This window comes from Drosophila takahashii, chromosome X (genome assembly GCF_030179915.1).
Source record: "Drosophila takahashii strain IR98-3 E-12201 chromosome X, DtakHiC1v2, whole genome shotgun sequence".
Taxonomy (NCBI): domain Eukaryota; kingdom Metazoa; phylum Arthropoda; class Insecta; order Diptera; family Drosophilidae; genus Drosophila; species Drosophila takahashii.
Window position 1 is genome coordinate 20,943,636 of NC_091683.1, and position 17,496 is coordinate 20,961,131.

The window sequence follows — 17,496 nt, forward strand, 5'->3', positions numbered from 1 at the left end:
TGCTGATAAGGGTAAATCCCACGTCAGGGACTTTTTCTGCATGTTGGGATAACGTAATCATTTCATATCACCATTGGGAATTTCCGTCCTTATTTCCGTTTCAGCACTGTGGTCTCGGAAGTTGAGATATCAGATATAGCTTTCTTAGCTTCTTTCTTAATAAACATGATTTTGTTTTAAATTTGAATATCCATCTACCAATCCAAAACTTCTTTAATACGAACAATTCAGTAAAAAGTTATGTGCAATCAAACGCTTTGGGTTTTTGATAAAAATATGATTTATTTTTTACATTTTTGTTGAACAGCTGGTAATCTAATAAATTAATTTGCCTCACTTTTCGTTTAATTTGCTGATTTTTTAACCAAATTTCATATTTGTTTATGGGGGGTTACAGGAAGAACACTGCGCTTTTTCTCTGAGTGCAGCAAATTGAGAAGAAATGCAATGGAAAAATGGATATTCCATCAATTCCCATTAAGTGGCCGCAAAATGACCCGGAAATTCGGGGCACCAAATGCCAAATGCTCGAGATGAAATTGGCCATCTGCGATTTTGAAGGCCCTCCGACCGGAGGAATCCCGTGACGAATGCGATGGCGATGTGCAAATGTTGCGTGCGGTATGCGGAAATCGCCGCCTGGAGCCCAAATCGCATAATTGCACCTGTCGCCTCCTACAAGAGGCAGCTGCAAAAGTTGCAGCTAACCAGCAACTTGCCACGACCACTGGCGCTACATGTGATTCCATATTTGGTGGCTGCGGCTTTTTTGCCGCTTTTGCTATTCTCCTCTAGCTGGGACACAAACCTAATGGCAGCGCCTGATTATGAGGCGGGTTATTTATGCGCCCGGCTCTCTGATTTCTCGGTCCGATCCAGCAGCATCAATAATAACAAGCAGACATCGAAATCGCCGATCGCTCTTCGGTGGTCCCCACTCCTCCACCTCCACCTCCAACTGCTTCTCCTTCTCCACGAGTTTCCCCATTTTCCCCCGCCGCCGCTTTCCCCAATTTCCCTGATCTTCGGCCCCGCGGCGCGTCGCTGGATGAACACAGCCCATCTGCAGCCCATTCTGTGGCTATTCTAGAACACTGAACAAAAAAGCATATTAACTGGGAAGGGCAATTTAGAAATTGATATAGAATTTCAAAAGAAACCTTTCTATTTGTTTATAATTCCTGTGTCATTCTTAACAAAACGCGAATTCTTTAGCATCGTTTATATAAATTTATTTTATATTAAATATCTTTTGGTAAAAATCGGATGGAACTTGTTTTTTGCCCATAGAAATTTCTATATAATTTGGTGGAATATAAAAACGTATTTTTTTTTAATATTTTTCAAAATATAACGTTTAATTTTACTTACTTAAAAATCACATAAAATTTGTAAAAAAAAATATCTCAAAAATCTTGCCAGGCAAGATAAAAATGTGAGCAATTTTTGCACTCCAGATTTCTTTAAGTGCATCCCCCATTCAAGAGACCCCTCCCCACGCCGATCACAACCAGTTGTAACAAGCTGTAGAAGCTGCGGAGTGCGCGTGGCCGCCGTGGCGTTTTATGACTCTGTTTGGCCGGCCTCGACTTGGCCAATTCCCCCCTGTTGCCCCTGTTGTGGCCCCGCTTCTTGGCCATCTACCCATCATCTTGGGCCGGCTTAGAAAACGGAGAACAGAAAACAGGTGCACTTCACATCAAAGCGACGCAGGCAGCATCCAGCGAACTGAGCCCCGGCAAACTGAAACACTCGAAACACTTAATCAATGGCAGCCGACGCCGACGCCAATGGCTACAGTGGTCCAAAAGTCGGTTGAAAATTACTGAAAATATACCGCTTTTTTAAGGGAAGTCATTTCTCAAGATCCACTCATTAGGGCTTAAGACTTTTTTTTAAGCAACTAACATAAACTCACAAGTTCAATTTTATAAATTAAGGTTTTCGGAATACTTGGTATTTTGTATTATTTGTAAAAAATAAAATTGAAATCTATATAAAATTCTAAGGATTTTAATTTTAGACTATTATCAAAAAGGAAAAAAAAAATACTTTCTTTGGATATGAAACATTAAATTTCAATTAAATTTAAATAGTTTAAGGCTAAGTATTAAAACTAAAAGTAGGTTAAAAAATTAGAAATCACATGGAAACTTACAAAATTTAAAACCTATTTTTATTTTAAATCTAAGGTTTGTTTTTGCGTACGTATATTGAATTTATTTTTACTCACACCTTAAAGTCTTAAACCATATTTTAAATTTAACATGCGGACGAGAAATTATTACAAATTAACTACAAATTATTGCTGACTTAAGCTCGAACATTTTTATCAAAAATATTCGGCATTTTACGTGAATGTATACATTTTTTTGTAATACCTATAAATGCAGTAAATAATGTACGCAAATTCGTACTTTAAAATTAGCACTCTAATTGCAAATATTTTCCCATACATTTTTGCCCACTGTGCACATCTAGTTCATCGTCTTGGCCGCCTTGGCATGCACGTCTAATTACCGGGAAGTCAAATGTAGTCAACATATTGCGCTTTGATTTGCGCTGCCAGCAGCAACAGCAACAGCACTCTAGTAACTAGCAACTAGCAACATCGAGGGCAACTAGCAACTAGCAACAGGTCCTCAGTCCCCAGTCCCCATCCTCGGATATATATACATCCCCGGGTTGGATCAGGTTGGGAGGGTCCGCCTCGATGGTCATAGTTATGGTTTACTCGCCGGCTGCCGATGGGAAAATGTGCGTTTGGGCCTGGTCTTTGGTCTTTGCTCTTAGCCCAAGTGGTAGCCAATGGCCAATGTGTGGAAACGCGGGCACTTCCAACCTGCTCCTGGACCCGGTTCAGGTAATGCACTGGCAGAAAATCATAGGGGTTTATATGATTAAAATTTATGATTTTTACTAAAGGCTCAAAATTTCTATAGTAGAATAATTGTGTGCTTAACAAGAATATTCTATGTTATAAAAATGAAGAATGGAAATACGGTATTGAAAAAGTATGCAACAATATATTTATATTGAAATCCTGGATCTGCCACTGGTTATAAAAAAATGTTATATTACTCGTTTGAAAAGAGAAGCAAATATTAAAAATATTTATGAATATTTTCCTTAAAAATCATGTCCTATTATTATGAACGACAGGCAGTCGCTTTTCTGACAGTGTAGGCCTAGACTGAACCGGGACCAGAGCCGGGGCTATAAATCAGGCTCATTTTAATGACGCAAGCGAAATGCTTGGTTTTGAAACGTGTTTCGCTTGCCCAGTTGGCTGCCGTTTTGCAATTTGATTCTCCAGCACTCGTACTCCATATACCATATACCATATCCCTGCCGTCTCCCTCCAATTTCTTGGGGCGCAGCTAGCCGGCAATTAGGTGTATCAATCATGGAGGCATTAAAACAATTGAAAAATTGTCTTTGGGAAATTGAATAGCAATTAGAATATATGCAAAGGCCCAGCTTCCAATTAACTGTTGAAACGTTTCGTTTTCGTTTCTTTTGCTTTATTTTCTTTATGCGCAGATGCTATTTATTATCGATCATCGTTTCGCTGATAATCAATAGTTTCGGTTTGGCTCTGAAAGAAAAGGCATTCCTCTTCATTTCGCCAATTACTTTGGAGGAGTTGTCGAAGCCTTGCTTTTAATACATTTTCTGCTGGTACAATTTGAAATGCTCGAAATGTAAGCAACAGGCCAGTTCGAATTTAGAATTTTTCTTTCTCCCTCCGGCGTATTTATTTTTGTGTGTATAATATATTTAATTTATTATCAACAGAAACTATAAAAAACCTTTATTTATATATACTACATATTTTTTTAATTGTACGTTTAAAACTTCTAGCTTTTTATGGACTCTAAACAATAAGCAAGAGCCGTAAGGCGTAATTAAGTAATATTTTCCTGCGATCCTAAATGCCATAAATGTGTTCATAAACGAGTTCTAATCCGCGGCCATAACCAAGATCTTTGTTGACCTCAAACAAAGACAGCAGTGATCATTGTTTCGCCATGGAGTTTTAGTGATCGTAAAGGCAAAACACTTCGGTAGATCGAAGCCCGATGTAAATATCCGTGAGAGTTCGTTGACTGAATCGAATTTGTGACTTTCCCAAGGCAATTTCTAGGCAAATGGCGAACAAATACGCTCGATTTTGCTACCAAAATCAGAGGTTTGCAATAGAATTATGAATAGAATCCGCTATCTGCGGATGAAATCGCCATAAAGGCCATGCGCGATTGAGAGATACGATTGAGATGACGGCATTTGGCCATATATTATGATAACTAATTGATTTAAAGACACATTTCAACGGTTCGAAATGAGATTACATTAGGCTTATAAGGTGTTTACTATGCCCCAGGTTCGGCGATCGAATGCAAATTTAATGCCAGACGAACGGGTGAGTTTTTAATGATTCAGAATTCGACGTTCGAAGCCCGTCTTTTATTTCGTTAAATTTTATGCCTCGGCTGCGTTGTAAAACGTAAAGCGAGGTGCAATAAAACCAAATCAAATTTAAATAGAAATGACCAAAAACAAACGATGAACAAAATCAAATCAAATTCGAAATATCAAAACACTGTCGCAGTCGTTTGTTTTGTATTATTTTTATTTGATTTTCTTTCTCCGCGTTCTTTGTTGATTTTTTAATGGTATTTCGGTTCGATATCGTTGCTCTTTCATTTCTTGTTGTGTATTTATCGTTTTTTTCCCGGTTTTAAAGATACTTTTTTGGACCTTAATTGCTTAACAATTTAGCCTAAAATGGGATTTCTAAAAATATATTTATATATTATTTTTAGTTTGGTCATTAAGTTTTTTGGAAAATGTGTAAAAAGAGGTTTTCAAATGTTTTTATTTAATATAATTAAATTATAAGTATTAGCGTTAAAAATATAACTTAACTAATATTATTTTGGATCATTTGAATAATTTGATATTTTAAATTTTTTTGTATAATGTTTTATACAAGTTAAAATAAAAACATTAGCTTAAGGCTCCGTAACTATAGGCAAATTTAAGTTCGCCTGTAAATTTTAAATTATAGTCGAACATTAATTACTATATTTTTAAAATAACTATCCAGATAGTTTAATAATTAGAATTGTATTTATATAACGTAAAAATAAAAAAATCTATTATCTAATTTAACTTTGTTTCAGAAGCCTAATTAATATTTTTGCTAAAGGATTGTTCCTGTGTCTCTGAGTGTGACAATCCTAGAAAATACCTTCTTTTGAGCACACTTCCACTCGAGAGTATTTCCACTTCGTTGGGCCGCTACTTTGTCGACATTTCCCCCCCAGTTTTTCCATTTTCCAAGCTCCAAGCTCCAAGCCTGGTGTTTCGTTTAATTTGCATGCAAATAGAGCGGCGACGGGTTCGGATGGGCACGGATATATATACTATATATACATTTGTACATAGACGGGGTCAGGCCTCCAAGACGAAGACGAGGCTAAGGTGTTTGTTTTATTTGGACATCTTTCGGCTGGCCGGTTGTTGGCTTTCGTCGTTAATTAAGGTTTATGGACAAATTATGCCCACAAATTGGCAATTAAAATTAGAACGCGCACATAAATTCAAGAGCATCAAAAACCCGACCCCAAAACCGAAACCGAACTGAACCGAACTGAACCGAACTGAACCGAACCGAAATGATAATAATAATAATAAAGAGCATCTTGTCAGCGACAAAACGTTGTCACTCGACTGGTTTTCATATATATTTTTTCTGTATTTCTTTTTCGTTTCGTTGCCCCATCCAATTTGTTGCACAACCGACTGTCCCGACGTCCAACTGGTTTTTCCGAGCGTTTAGTGTTGAAACGCTGATAAACGCGGCTAATGTGGGCGTACTGGCTTAAGATCGGACAACTATCGCTCTTTTTCGTACGACCTTATCGCGCTTGATGCTTGAATAATGTTCTCGGTTCGATTTTATGGACTCACTTGCCTTCCAGATGACAAGAAATTAAGTGCTAATAATAATTACAGGTAGCATTTATCAAAGTTCATATTTCATTCGCAATGTTGAACATAAAGAGTCTACACACAACAAAAAATAGCCCGGGATCAAATCGATATGAACATGGTAAATTTATACGCAAATCGCTTTTACCATGCAATACTGGTAAAATTGATATTAAATAAAATCAAAAAAGAAAGTAAGATGCAATATGACGACTCCCTCAATTCAAAGTAGAGCGATAAAGCGCTTAAAACATTTCGAGCATATCAAATGCGGCATATCAAGTCAAAATGAATACCACATAATATCAAAATGATCATCGTTTCATATGAAGTTTTTTTTTGTGTATAATAATTTCTCTATCAAACCATTAATTGCTATTAACTTCTCCCGATTAAATTGCTCTCTATCGAACTTAAGCCAAAACCAAAACTAGATCCCGTCTATCTGGTAACTGGAGCGTGTTATCCGGGCATCTATTAGCCACTCCACTTATCCCATCGGGATACCAATTCCGAATCCCTATACCGATAGCGATTCCAATCCACCTGCCCGAAAGTGAAGAAGCCTTGTCAATTACAATGAAAATTTCACATTTTAGCCGGGGCCGCCGCTTTGACACAATCATTTACACTAAATCACTTAAGTGTACAAGTGTCCGCGGACCGCCCAAAAAAAGGAAAAAGGGGCAAGAGGAAAATATCAAAAGAGAAGAGAAAAACGAAAAGGGAAAAAATTAAATGCGAAGGAAATCGCCGCCCATAGACACCCCACATATAAGGCCCGGGCCCTCGGATCGTAAAAGTTTACGCATATTAAAAATAAACCCGAGCAACCCGGTTCGCATTTCAAATCAGCGACTACTTTTGCACAGGGGTCCGCACTAATTTAGCCAGCTCATCTGCGATTGGTCGAGAGCGCCAGGTGGTCACCATACCACCGGTCTACCACTCGGTACTTGGCTCTAATGCGCCCGAAAAGCCCGCTTAATCTCCGCTCCCCAGATCCCCAGACGATGCATCCAGTTTTCGTAGCATCCCCATTGCCATCCCCGCCCCGCATCCATCGAAACCCCCGACCGGATCTCCAAAGTCCCCCGAGCTGCGTGAGGAGCATCCTGGAACCTGCGGAGCCAGTGGTGATCACTGGAAAATAGCCAGGTTTAGTTTAAGATCTTTTGGTTTAAGCAAGCTTTATAAATAAAAAAATCTTAGTAAATAAATTTAGTATAATAAAAATAGATAGTAAGCTTAAGCTTTACTTACTTAGCCTTGATTCTTTATTTTTGGCCCACAGTTTTATATATACAAGGGGCTTATATATTTTCCTTGCTAGCTGGATTATGAATTAATATTTTTTTGTTGTAATTTTTTGATCAGATTTTTTTTCGCTTTTTAAAATATATGTAATTAATAATACTGATTTATCTGATTTATTATTTATTTTATATTCAAGTTGATATATCAAAATCTCTTTTATAAATCTCCTATGAAATCCCAGCTAAATTTAGTTCTTTTTGGCCAAAATTCTGACTGCACTGGAGCGGCAACTTGGGCAACCTGGTCGACTTGGTCGACTGGGGCAGCTTTAGCGGCGTTTCAAAGCCTGCTTGACTGCTCCACTTTGGCGGTGTTTGGCTTTGGCCTGTCCCCATCGCAGCCGGCCATCCATCCATCCATCTGGAAACTGGTTCAATGCCTGACTGAATGGGGTCCACATCCACATCCCCGTCCACATCCACATCCACGTCCACATCCTCGCCCCACCAAACCAAACCAAACATAACGAGCTTTGCTTTTCGGTTTGATTTTGTGTTTCTGCTCGTATTTTTTCGCGCACAGGTGGCTGCAGCTACACTGGACAATAATAAGCTGCGAAAACATTGCTCAGCCATTCCCCGATGCGGGGCACTGAGAGAATAAGTTTATTTATACTAAAAAGGTTTTGAATACTTCAAGGATGACTATTGAATTTTGTAAGCAATTAATTTTATGAAAATATAAATATATAAAAAGTATAATAGTAATACAAATTAAAAGTAAAATCCTAAATTTATGTTTTCTTTTAAAATATTTATTGAAGAAATTTCATTTGAAAAAAACTTAATAAATAAAAGTTACAAATTTATATAAATTTAATATATTTTGATGTTCTCAAAAATGATTTTATTTTGTATGGGAAAATTTCAATAATATTAAGTTAGGATATTTTTAAGATAATATTTCATATTAAAACATTTATCTCCATCTATCCGCCACCCATTTTCTCTGCGTGTGGCCGAAGACGGGACTCTGGGACAACCGGTTTTCCGGAGCGGCACCTTGATTCTGATTCTGATTCCCCGACTCGTCAGAGGATGCTGATCGCTCGGCGGCGATAAGCGAGCGAGGGCAGTCCAAGTGCCCCGCCCCTGCTGCACCCCCCTACCCACCCCATGGTAGGCAAATTATGGATGCCCTGCTCCCTGTTTCGTCCCTCCTCCCCCTTTCAGAAATCCTGTAGCCCAGAACTCTGGGGAGAAGATGGACAACGGCCGGCAGTCAACACTTTCGCAGCCCGGCGAAGATCTCGCATTTGGCCCATTAATCATGGACCGCCTGATGTTGCTGCTGTGGATGCAGCCGGGATGTGGATGCGGCAGCCTCATTATGCCCGTTTAATTGAAATGTCATAGAGAGGCCATTGGAAAATTAACAAGCATTTAACCTCCGCCTTCATTACTTTATTTTCATCTCTCACTATTTATTGCTTTATTTTTTAACACTAAGGGAGCTTTGAAAGTTGAAATGCCATTTTATTAAATTTAAATAATTATTTACTAATTTTTGTATTTATAGCTCGTTTCTTTCTGCATTTAAAAATGAATTTAGAAATCAAATTAGGAGACTTTCCAGTACTCGGCCTTTGGCTTTTTTTGTAAGCTTTGCCAACTAACTAACGAACTAGATTTGCCAACGTTTAACCGAAATCGAATCAGGTGAATTGCCAAACAAAACACTGAAACTAAATTGCAAGTTTTATAAATAATTTAAGCATTCGCCCTCCCCAACGGAAATATGGTTTATTTGATTTCACTGTTTCTGTTCTGTTCTGTTTCGTTCTGTTCTGCAGCTTGTGTAAATACCAAAAGGGAGTCGAACTGACAGTTGCGATCCCCCCGCCCCCTCCCCACCTGTTTAAGCCCCCTTTGGCAGCTGTCCCTGTGTCCCGTTCACGGGGGTTAACTCAGCCGACGTTCCATAGCCCCCTCTTTTAGCTCTGGAATGGCCCTGTACTGGCAGAAAAGATTTACTGGTAAATTAATAATGATTAAAGTAAAAGAAAAATGAAAAATAATTATATTTTAATATATTTATAAAAAAAATATATTTCTAGAACCTTCTTTTTAAAATAAATTATAAAAAAAAAAAAAAAATACAAAATATTTTTCAAACATTTTTTAATATATATTTATCATTTTTGCAATTAAATTAAATTAAATTGTAAATACATTTTATAGTACGCTTTAGTTTCTGAATTTCCATACGTTCCAAGGTTTAATGTCTAGTTTATATTTACGTACGAGAAAACGGTCCTAGATTCCAAAATACAATATCAAAAAATTTAAAAAAATATTGAAAAATGTTTTAAAAAATTTTTGGGATGCGTTTTTCATTGGTAAATTTGTTTTATAACTATAATTTTATAATCGAAACAAAGGGGCCTTGCTATAATTTTTTTTGTTTGTTTTGCTTTCCCTCTCCGATTTTTTTCTCAGTGCCTTTGGGGCGAAGCAAAGGCCTCGCTGCGCTTCCGCAGAATCACTTAACGCTTGATTACACCGATTGACGTTTTGACGAGGCACTGATGCTGCACAAGTCGATGATGATGATGATGACGACACGAATGATGCTGATGTTGCTGCCGTGCTGTTGATGTTGCTGCTGCTGCTGTCCCTGTCCCTGTTGCTGTTGCTGCGGTCGTCCTGGCGGTTGTTCTGCTGCAGGTTGCAGCCACCAACAACCGAAATATAAAGGGGGAGCTTCAGAAAAAAATGTAAAAAAAACATGAAAAAAATAAAAAAGAAGTTGTGGAATCGTTGAAAAACTGAAGCCGGCTTTTTAGACAACTGTTGAGGGCGAGGCCGCCGTTGATGTCGCTGCTGTCGCTGCTGCTGCTGTTTGTGTTGCTGCTGGCGAGCAACTTGATGTTGCTGCTGCTGTCAATGGTGACTAGAACGTTATTAGATATTATGGGACGGGATCGGGATTCGGGATTCGGTGGAGTGACTGGCGGTTGTCGATTAAAATGTCATTGCATTTTGCTGCCGTTGGTCGCTGTTGATGTTGCTGTTCCCCAACCGGGGTGTTGCTGCCGTGGCTCTAGGTGTTGCTGCTACAAATTTAGCTATCCACAGCGACTGCAATTTCACATGCTGTTGCAGGTAGCTTCAATGTTGCAGTTGCTCTTGTTATTTGCAATTTTACGCCGGGTTTTGCGTTACAGCAGCCACTTTTGTAGCTTTTGGTAATGCACCACCTTCATCTGCTACATAATTTCGTTAATTTGCTATGAGGGATTTTTATGAGAGCTTCTAAAAAAAACCAAAAATTATTCATCCCTTTTTCGGCTATAATTATTTTAATATATCGTATTGCAGAAAAAATAAATTAAAGCGATTTCTCTTCTTATTAGGGTTTAAAAATATTAGCTTGAAAAAATCCAAGATGACTGCAAGAAAGGCTTTGAAAATATTATTATTTTATATTCCTTTGCTGCTACAGATGCTGCTCATGTTAATGTTGCTGCCGGCAAAGTTTCTCCGATTGCAGTTGTCAAAAGGGATTTTTCCACTTGTCTTTGGCAGACTTTTTATGACGAACGCGGATTATGCCGAGCTGTCGCTCAAAGCGAGAAATGTTGCCTGTTTGCTGGGCTTTTCCCCAGCCTCTCGACTCGCTTTTCACAATTTTCCGAGATTTTCCCTTGAAGTGGCTGTGTGCGTCACTACAAATTGCAATTGCGTATTGACAATAAAGTATTAAACTAAACTGCGTATGTGAAAATATCCGAATTTTACTTGGATTTAAATTCAATAATTCGATTTATAATTATATTAAAAAAAATCATTTTGATTTTGAAAATAATTTTGTTAACACCCTAAAATAAACTTGATATGAAACGATGATCGATTTGATGTCCCACTCATATAACTTTAAGTGCTTTCCCGATCTATTTCGAATTGAGAGAATTAGTTATTCTCGCTCTACGTTTTACGTAATTTAACCATAAATTTACCATGCACATGTCGATTTGATCCTGGCGTGTTTTTTTATTTTATGTGAAGTCAAACTCGTAAGCTCTATTAAAAATTCAAAATACCGCTTTTTCGAATAGCCGCGGGCCAGGACAATTTGCGACAATCAAACCAATAATAAGCTGGCCAGCAGTCGGCTGCGAAAAGGCGGCAATAATAACAAAAAACAAGCCGCTTTGAGCAACTACTTAAGTTGACTAACTCACCAAGTTGTCGGTGGCAAAATGGCAAAAAGGCAGGGAAACGAAAATGGTCATCAACTATGCAAATTGCCAGGAAATTTTTCACTTACTTTGGCGATAGTTGTTTGTACGGGGCGGAAAAGCCGGGGAAAAGCGGGGAAAACTGACCCGCTAATTAGCTGGCGGTTACAAAAGACCAAAAACATCAGCGTCATTATCAATATCAACAGAATGTATTATATTTTTCCTTCTTTCCTTTTCTTTCCTTTCCAGCAAAAGCTATAGCAAACAGCCATTATGCCAATCGATACATCGATTTCCTAGGCGAGGGGGTGGCAAAATGTCACATGCAGACCAAAGTTTATGCCAAAGATGATGGCATGTTGTGGAATTTATGAGGGATTGGGTTGTCCGAGGAGCTCCGGTTACTCAAATATTGTCTGGATACCGCCATTGTCCTGACATATCTGTGCCAGACCTGGCTTTCGAATATATGTATACAAGTAGTTGAGGCACTACAAATCCGTTAAGGGATTTCACACTCAAAAAATTTTTTTTCCTAAATTTTAGAAAATCGCCATAAAATGAAATTTTTTCTTAATTTTAGAAAATTTTCTGAATTTTAGAAATTGTTTTCTTGAATCTAGGAAAAAAGACCATAAAAACAGAATTTTATGAAAAACCTTTCTAAAATTTAGAAAAATGATTTTTTTTCTTAAATCAATGGTGTTTTTTTCTAGTTTGCTCTCCAAAAATTTTCTTAAATTAATGGCGATTTCGCCATTAAATTAAGAAAAAATGTACTTCAGCCCTTCCTATAATCTAGAAAGTCGCCATAAAAAATACGGTAAATTTTTCTAAATTTTAAGAATTTTTCTGAATTAAAAAAAAATGTTTTCTTGAAAACAGAAAAGTAGAATTAAAAAATCACCATAGATTTAAGAAAAACTTTTTGTATTTCTTTTATGCTTCTCACTCTTTCTTCGAAACGAAAAAGAAGAAGACAAGGGGTTAGTCCGCGGCGCGTTGCGACGACAGTTTTTGGCGTATGTATGTATATGTTTATGTGTGTTTGTGCGTATGATCGAGAATTTTCTTGTGCGTAGCTGTAACTTTTATTGCGTTGTTGTTTTGGAAATGCAGTCTCTCGCGAGAGAGTTGCTTGCGTTGCGCTGCATTTTGAACTCTTGTGCTCAGTTTTGGATGAGCATTCAAAGTAATAAGTTTGTGTTGAGCCCATTTAAGAAAGTTAAAGTGCGATCCCTCTAAGAGGCAATTAATAGGTAAGCAATTTAAATAAATTTAAATATAAATTTGGTAAGTGTGTGAAAATTTATGGTAAGCAAAGGGCATACTATTGCAGGCCGCAAATACCATCCTTCTCTAATATTAATTTTTATTTTCGATTGCAGGAATAATTTCAATTTCAGGTATTGTTGATAATTTGGCAGTAAGTAAGTAAATTTTAATAATAGGTAATATATTAAATACCTACTTAATATTCATATTAATAATTTTTATCTTTTTTGTTTTCTTTTCTTTTTTCTTTTTTGTTTAGGAAATATTTTTAATGTAATTTTTATCTTATTTTGTTTTCTTTTCTCTTTTTTCTTTAGGAAATATTTATTATCTTATTTTTATCTTTTTTGTTTTGTTTTCCTTTTTTGTTTAGGAAATATTAATAATTTTCTTTTCATCCTTTTTATTTTCTTTTCTCTTTCTTGTTTAGGAAATAAAATAGTAAAATAAATATGTATACATTTTATTAAAATAAATAAAATTTTCTGAAAATAAAAAAAGTCCTTTCTTATTTTAAGAAAAAAAATTCTATTTTCAAGAAAAGTACTTTCTGGATTTAAGGAAATTTTTCGCAATTTTATGGCAATTTTTTTTGATTTTAGAAAAGTATTTCTGCTTTTCAGAAATTTTTTTCTAAATTTTAGAAAATTCCTTTCTAAAAAATACGGTAAATCGCCATCGACTGAAATTCATGGCGAATTTCTTGATTTAATGGCGATTTCAGGCTGTTTTTTTTTTGAGTGCAGAGTTGAACTCCTCAAATAGCAGACATGGCAGTCAGTTCTTAGCTATTTAATAGAGTAGTAAATAGAATATTTAACCTAAAGATAAATATAACATTTAAATAGAGTTGCCAAAAGATCGATGTCTTACCCAATAATATGAAGCTTTTTTGTTTCGGGAGAACAATGTTTTCGTTTTGAATGAATTGATGTTAACCAGTTTCTAGGCAAATATCAAAAGTACGAATATGGAAAAAGTGTGATTTTAATATCTTAAGTAACTGATTTTTATTTATTTCAATTTGTTATATAAAAGCTATTTATTTTATTTTTGCTCAACTTTCTTTTAATTTTAAATATGTTATGGATTAATAATACAGTTGAATATTAACAGATCTGAATTGTTGAAAAAAATATAATTGTTCGAATTAATCTATTATTTGCCTTAACAGATCGAAAACAATAGATTTTCTGAAAATCGATTTATTCGCGACTCTATAGAGTACTGATTGTTGGATGGTGATACAATATTCTAAATTTTTTCACATATTTTTTGTAATATTTCAAAGTCAAGGCGAGGTAAAATCTACAAAATCTAAGCTTTCTTAATTGCATGAACCCCTATGTACATAAGTATTTTGCATTTATTCCGCACCCAACTTTGTTTTTCTATTCGATTTGAAACTTTTTGTACAATTGTATTAAACAGATGGCTCAATGCCTTTTTGTCAAAGACAAATGATAGGTGAATATGTTATCGCCGCTTGGCCAAAACGAATTTCGATTCAATTTTTGGCGAAGGGGGGTTTATTTTTATTAAGCATTTGATTGTCTGGCTAGATAAATTGTATGGCATATATGCCAGAAACCAATTGCAATCTTCCCTGCGTCCTATGCATAAATAATACAGCAAGCGTATCGAATTTTGCTAGAGACAAAGGGTGGCGAATAAAACAAAATTACGCATACGCCATGTGGGCCACGTCAAAGATGGAGAAGGGGAGTGTGTGAAACATTTTGGCATTGGCATTTGCCATGAACACTGAACACTCTCGCAGTTTTGCTTAATAATTTATTATGCCTTGGCAGTCACAAAAGTCACAGGGAAATGGAGAATGGGAAAGGAGAAGGGGGAGATTCGAGAGAGAGTTATATACAGTGGAGACATTTTGTTACATATGTTTCATTTGCGCGTCTGTTTGTGTAATTTACAGTCACACAAAACCGCAAATAAAGTTGCCAACATTATGGTTGAAGCATTTGGGTGGAGAACTCGTGAAAGGGGCGAAAGGAGAAAGGGGGATGAAGAGAGTGAGTTAGGGGGCTAGCGAGGCCACATCAAATGAATGCGAAGACAAAACGCTAAAAAGTCAACAATAGGGAGCGAGTCTCAATAAAGGGTTGCAAATGTGGGGTGCACTTCGAAAAAAGATTATAAAATATCGAAAAAAATAAATAAAAATTATTTAAAGAATGGATTACATAATAGTTCGATCTACAGCTATAATATATATCTACATAATATTTACAATGTATACAATTATTTGATAATTTAAAAAAAAGTATTTAAATTAAATAAAGAATTTATATTTACAGCTATAATATATATCTATACCTATAATACTTACAGTGTTTAAAATAATCGGTTATTATTCAAAAAATATATCTAGAAATAAGTGAAGAATATTTACACTAGACATAAGTTAAGTTTATAAGTGTAAAAAGACATCTGCTAAATTATGAAACAAGCATTCATAATAATTTCAATTATTAATGAATATTTTTACCATTTTTTCTCAGTGCACTGAGCAATGAGCTGGAAAAGGGAGCCAGCATACATTATGACAATAACATGTTGTTGCTGCTGCTTTTGGGGCTCAGGTCTATATTATTTTTTCTAGGTTAGCAGTTTGAAAAACCCCCCACCCAACCCCCCAACTTTGACTTCGATGTGGGTTCGTTCTAGGGCCGTTAACCGTTATGGCAAAGAGTTCTACCATTACGACCGCATGCCGCAAAAAGCGCAATTGCAAAATAATTGAAAGCACTCCACTGAACTCTGAACCTCTCAGCCCCTCACCTTCATTATTTCACCTGGGCGACAGGAAAAGGAAAAGAAACCCGGTGGCGCTGCTCATTTTATTGATTTTGTTTGACGGAGATAGTGTTTCATTTTCGTGGTGGGGGAAATAAGTGTCTACCTGCGATAAATATCGATAATAGTGACTTGAATGAATGTTTTTTGGATTATCTATTAACTTTTAATTTTGTCAAATATTTACTTTAACAATTGCCGAGAAAATATTTATTTATTATATTTTATCAAATAAGTAATTTTAATCGTAGAGTAAAAGGAAATGGTATTCAATAATGGAATGCAATATCTTGAAGATACGAAACGGCAAAGCAATTGATTGCTCATAACTTTTTTCTGAATGGTTCGACTTAAACAATTTTTGGATGGATATTCCAAACAAAATCATATTAACACTTTTATAAAATCTTTAAAAATATAGGCACTTAATATACATATCTTATTAAGCAATTGAGGGCGCTAGATTGGGCGTGGCTCATTCGGATATTAAAATTGCGCTGAAGCTAAGAAAGCTATATCAGACATCTCAACTTCCGAGACCACAGTGCTGAAACGGAAATAAGTACGGAAATTCCCAATGGTGATATGAAATGATTACGGTTTCCCAACATGAAGAAAAAGTCCCTGACGTGGGATTTACCCTTATCAGTAATGTTCTTGGTTTCATTATTGTTAAAAAAGCATCTTAAATTCAGTACGTTTTAAGAGTTCTCCGTGAATAGTTAGTCAAATTCGAAATGCTGAAGCTGACATATTTTTCTGTGCTGCTCCTTATTATCCTGGTGTCTCAAGGATCTGTTGCGAAATCCCAGGATAATGGGCGATCCACTTGCCTGTTGCAGGACCCTCAAAATCAGTGTGGCGACTTCTGCCTTAGCAAGATCCATCCGATGATTGAGTTGGTTCCCGAAACGAATTCCAAGTTGGAAAGGATCTCCCGCGAGCAGCAGTCCATCCAGATGAAGCTCGTGGCAGTTCAGTCGACGGTGGAGGCCCAAAGGATCACTATGCAGAATTCCTTGAAGAACATCACCACGAAAGAAGAGTTTGGCGCGAAACTCGGCGACACGAAGGAAAAACTTATGGCGGTGATTTTTGAATTAAAAAACCAACTTCAGTTGCTGACCACAAAAATGGAGGACCAAAGGACCATCAAAAAGGACGACTTTGAGGAGCGATTGAATGTGACGGAAGAGCAACTTTTGGTCTCGAATTCCGAGTTAAAGACCCAACTGAAGGAAATGGACACGAATGCAAGAGATCAGGAGATATCCATGCAAACCAAACTGGATGCCCAATTTCTGGCGGTTCAGAAAAAACTGGAGGACCAGAACACAGCCATATTTGAATCCTTTGAAGAGAGATTAAATGGAACGGAGGGACAAATACGGATGTTCGACATCAAAATGGAAGCCCAACTAAAGGAGCTTCAAAACAAAACTGAAACCCAACTTCTGGCGCTGGAGAACCAACAATCGGCCTTTCAGAAAACCCTTCTCGAAACCCTTTCCACAATCAAATTCAAAACCATCGATCCAAGGTTCAAGCTTATTGGCTCAAGATATTTTTATATCGAAAATAATATTGAGAAATCCTGGGGTGAGGCTGCAGAAACATGTCGTAGAATGGGCGGCTATTTGGCGGCTTTCAAAAACCAAGAGGAAATCGCAGCCATAAAGCCGAAACTTTACCAATCTCGGTATTGGACTGGCATTAAGAGGAAAGATGGCAAGTTCATATCTACGGCCTCCGGAAAGTCTGCCCCCTTTTTAAAGTGGTTAGAGGGAGATCCCGACCATAAAGGTGATTTCGTTGCTATACTTGCGAGTCGTGATGGGGGGATTATGTCTAATTTATATGGTTCTAACACAAATTATTTTATTTGCCAATCAGATCAAGAGACATAA

At 36.7% G+C, this 17,496-nt stretch overlaps 1 protein-coding gene across 1 annotated transcript; it reads left to right on the forward strand.

Annotated features, from left to right (window-relative positions):
• Positions 1–16,326: 16,326 nt before the first annotated feature.
• LOC123003506 (early endosome antigen 1-like) lies at positions 16,327–17,496 on the forward strand. Its single transcript, XM_070218581.1, has 2 exons — positions 16,327–17,392; positions 17,483–17,496. The coding sequence occupies exons 1-2, from the start codon at positions 16,327–16,329 to the stop codon at positions 17,494–17,496; spliced, it is 1,080 nt and encodes a 359-aa protein (XP_070074682.1).

Coding starts and splice junctions, on each gene's coding strand:
- LOC123003506 (XM_070218581.1), top strand. CDS start 16,327: ATGCTGAAGCTGACATATTTTTCTGTGCTGCTCCTTATTATCCTGGTG.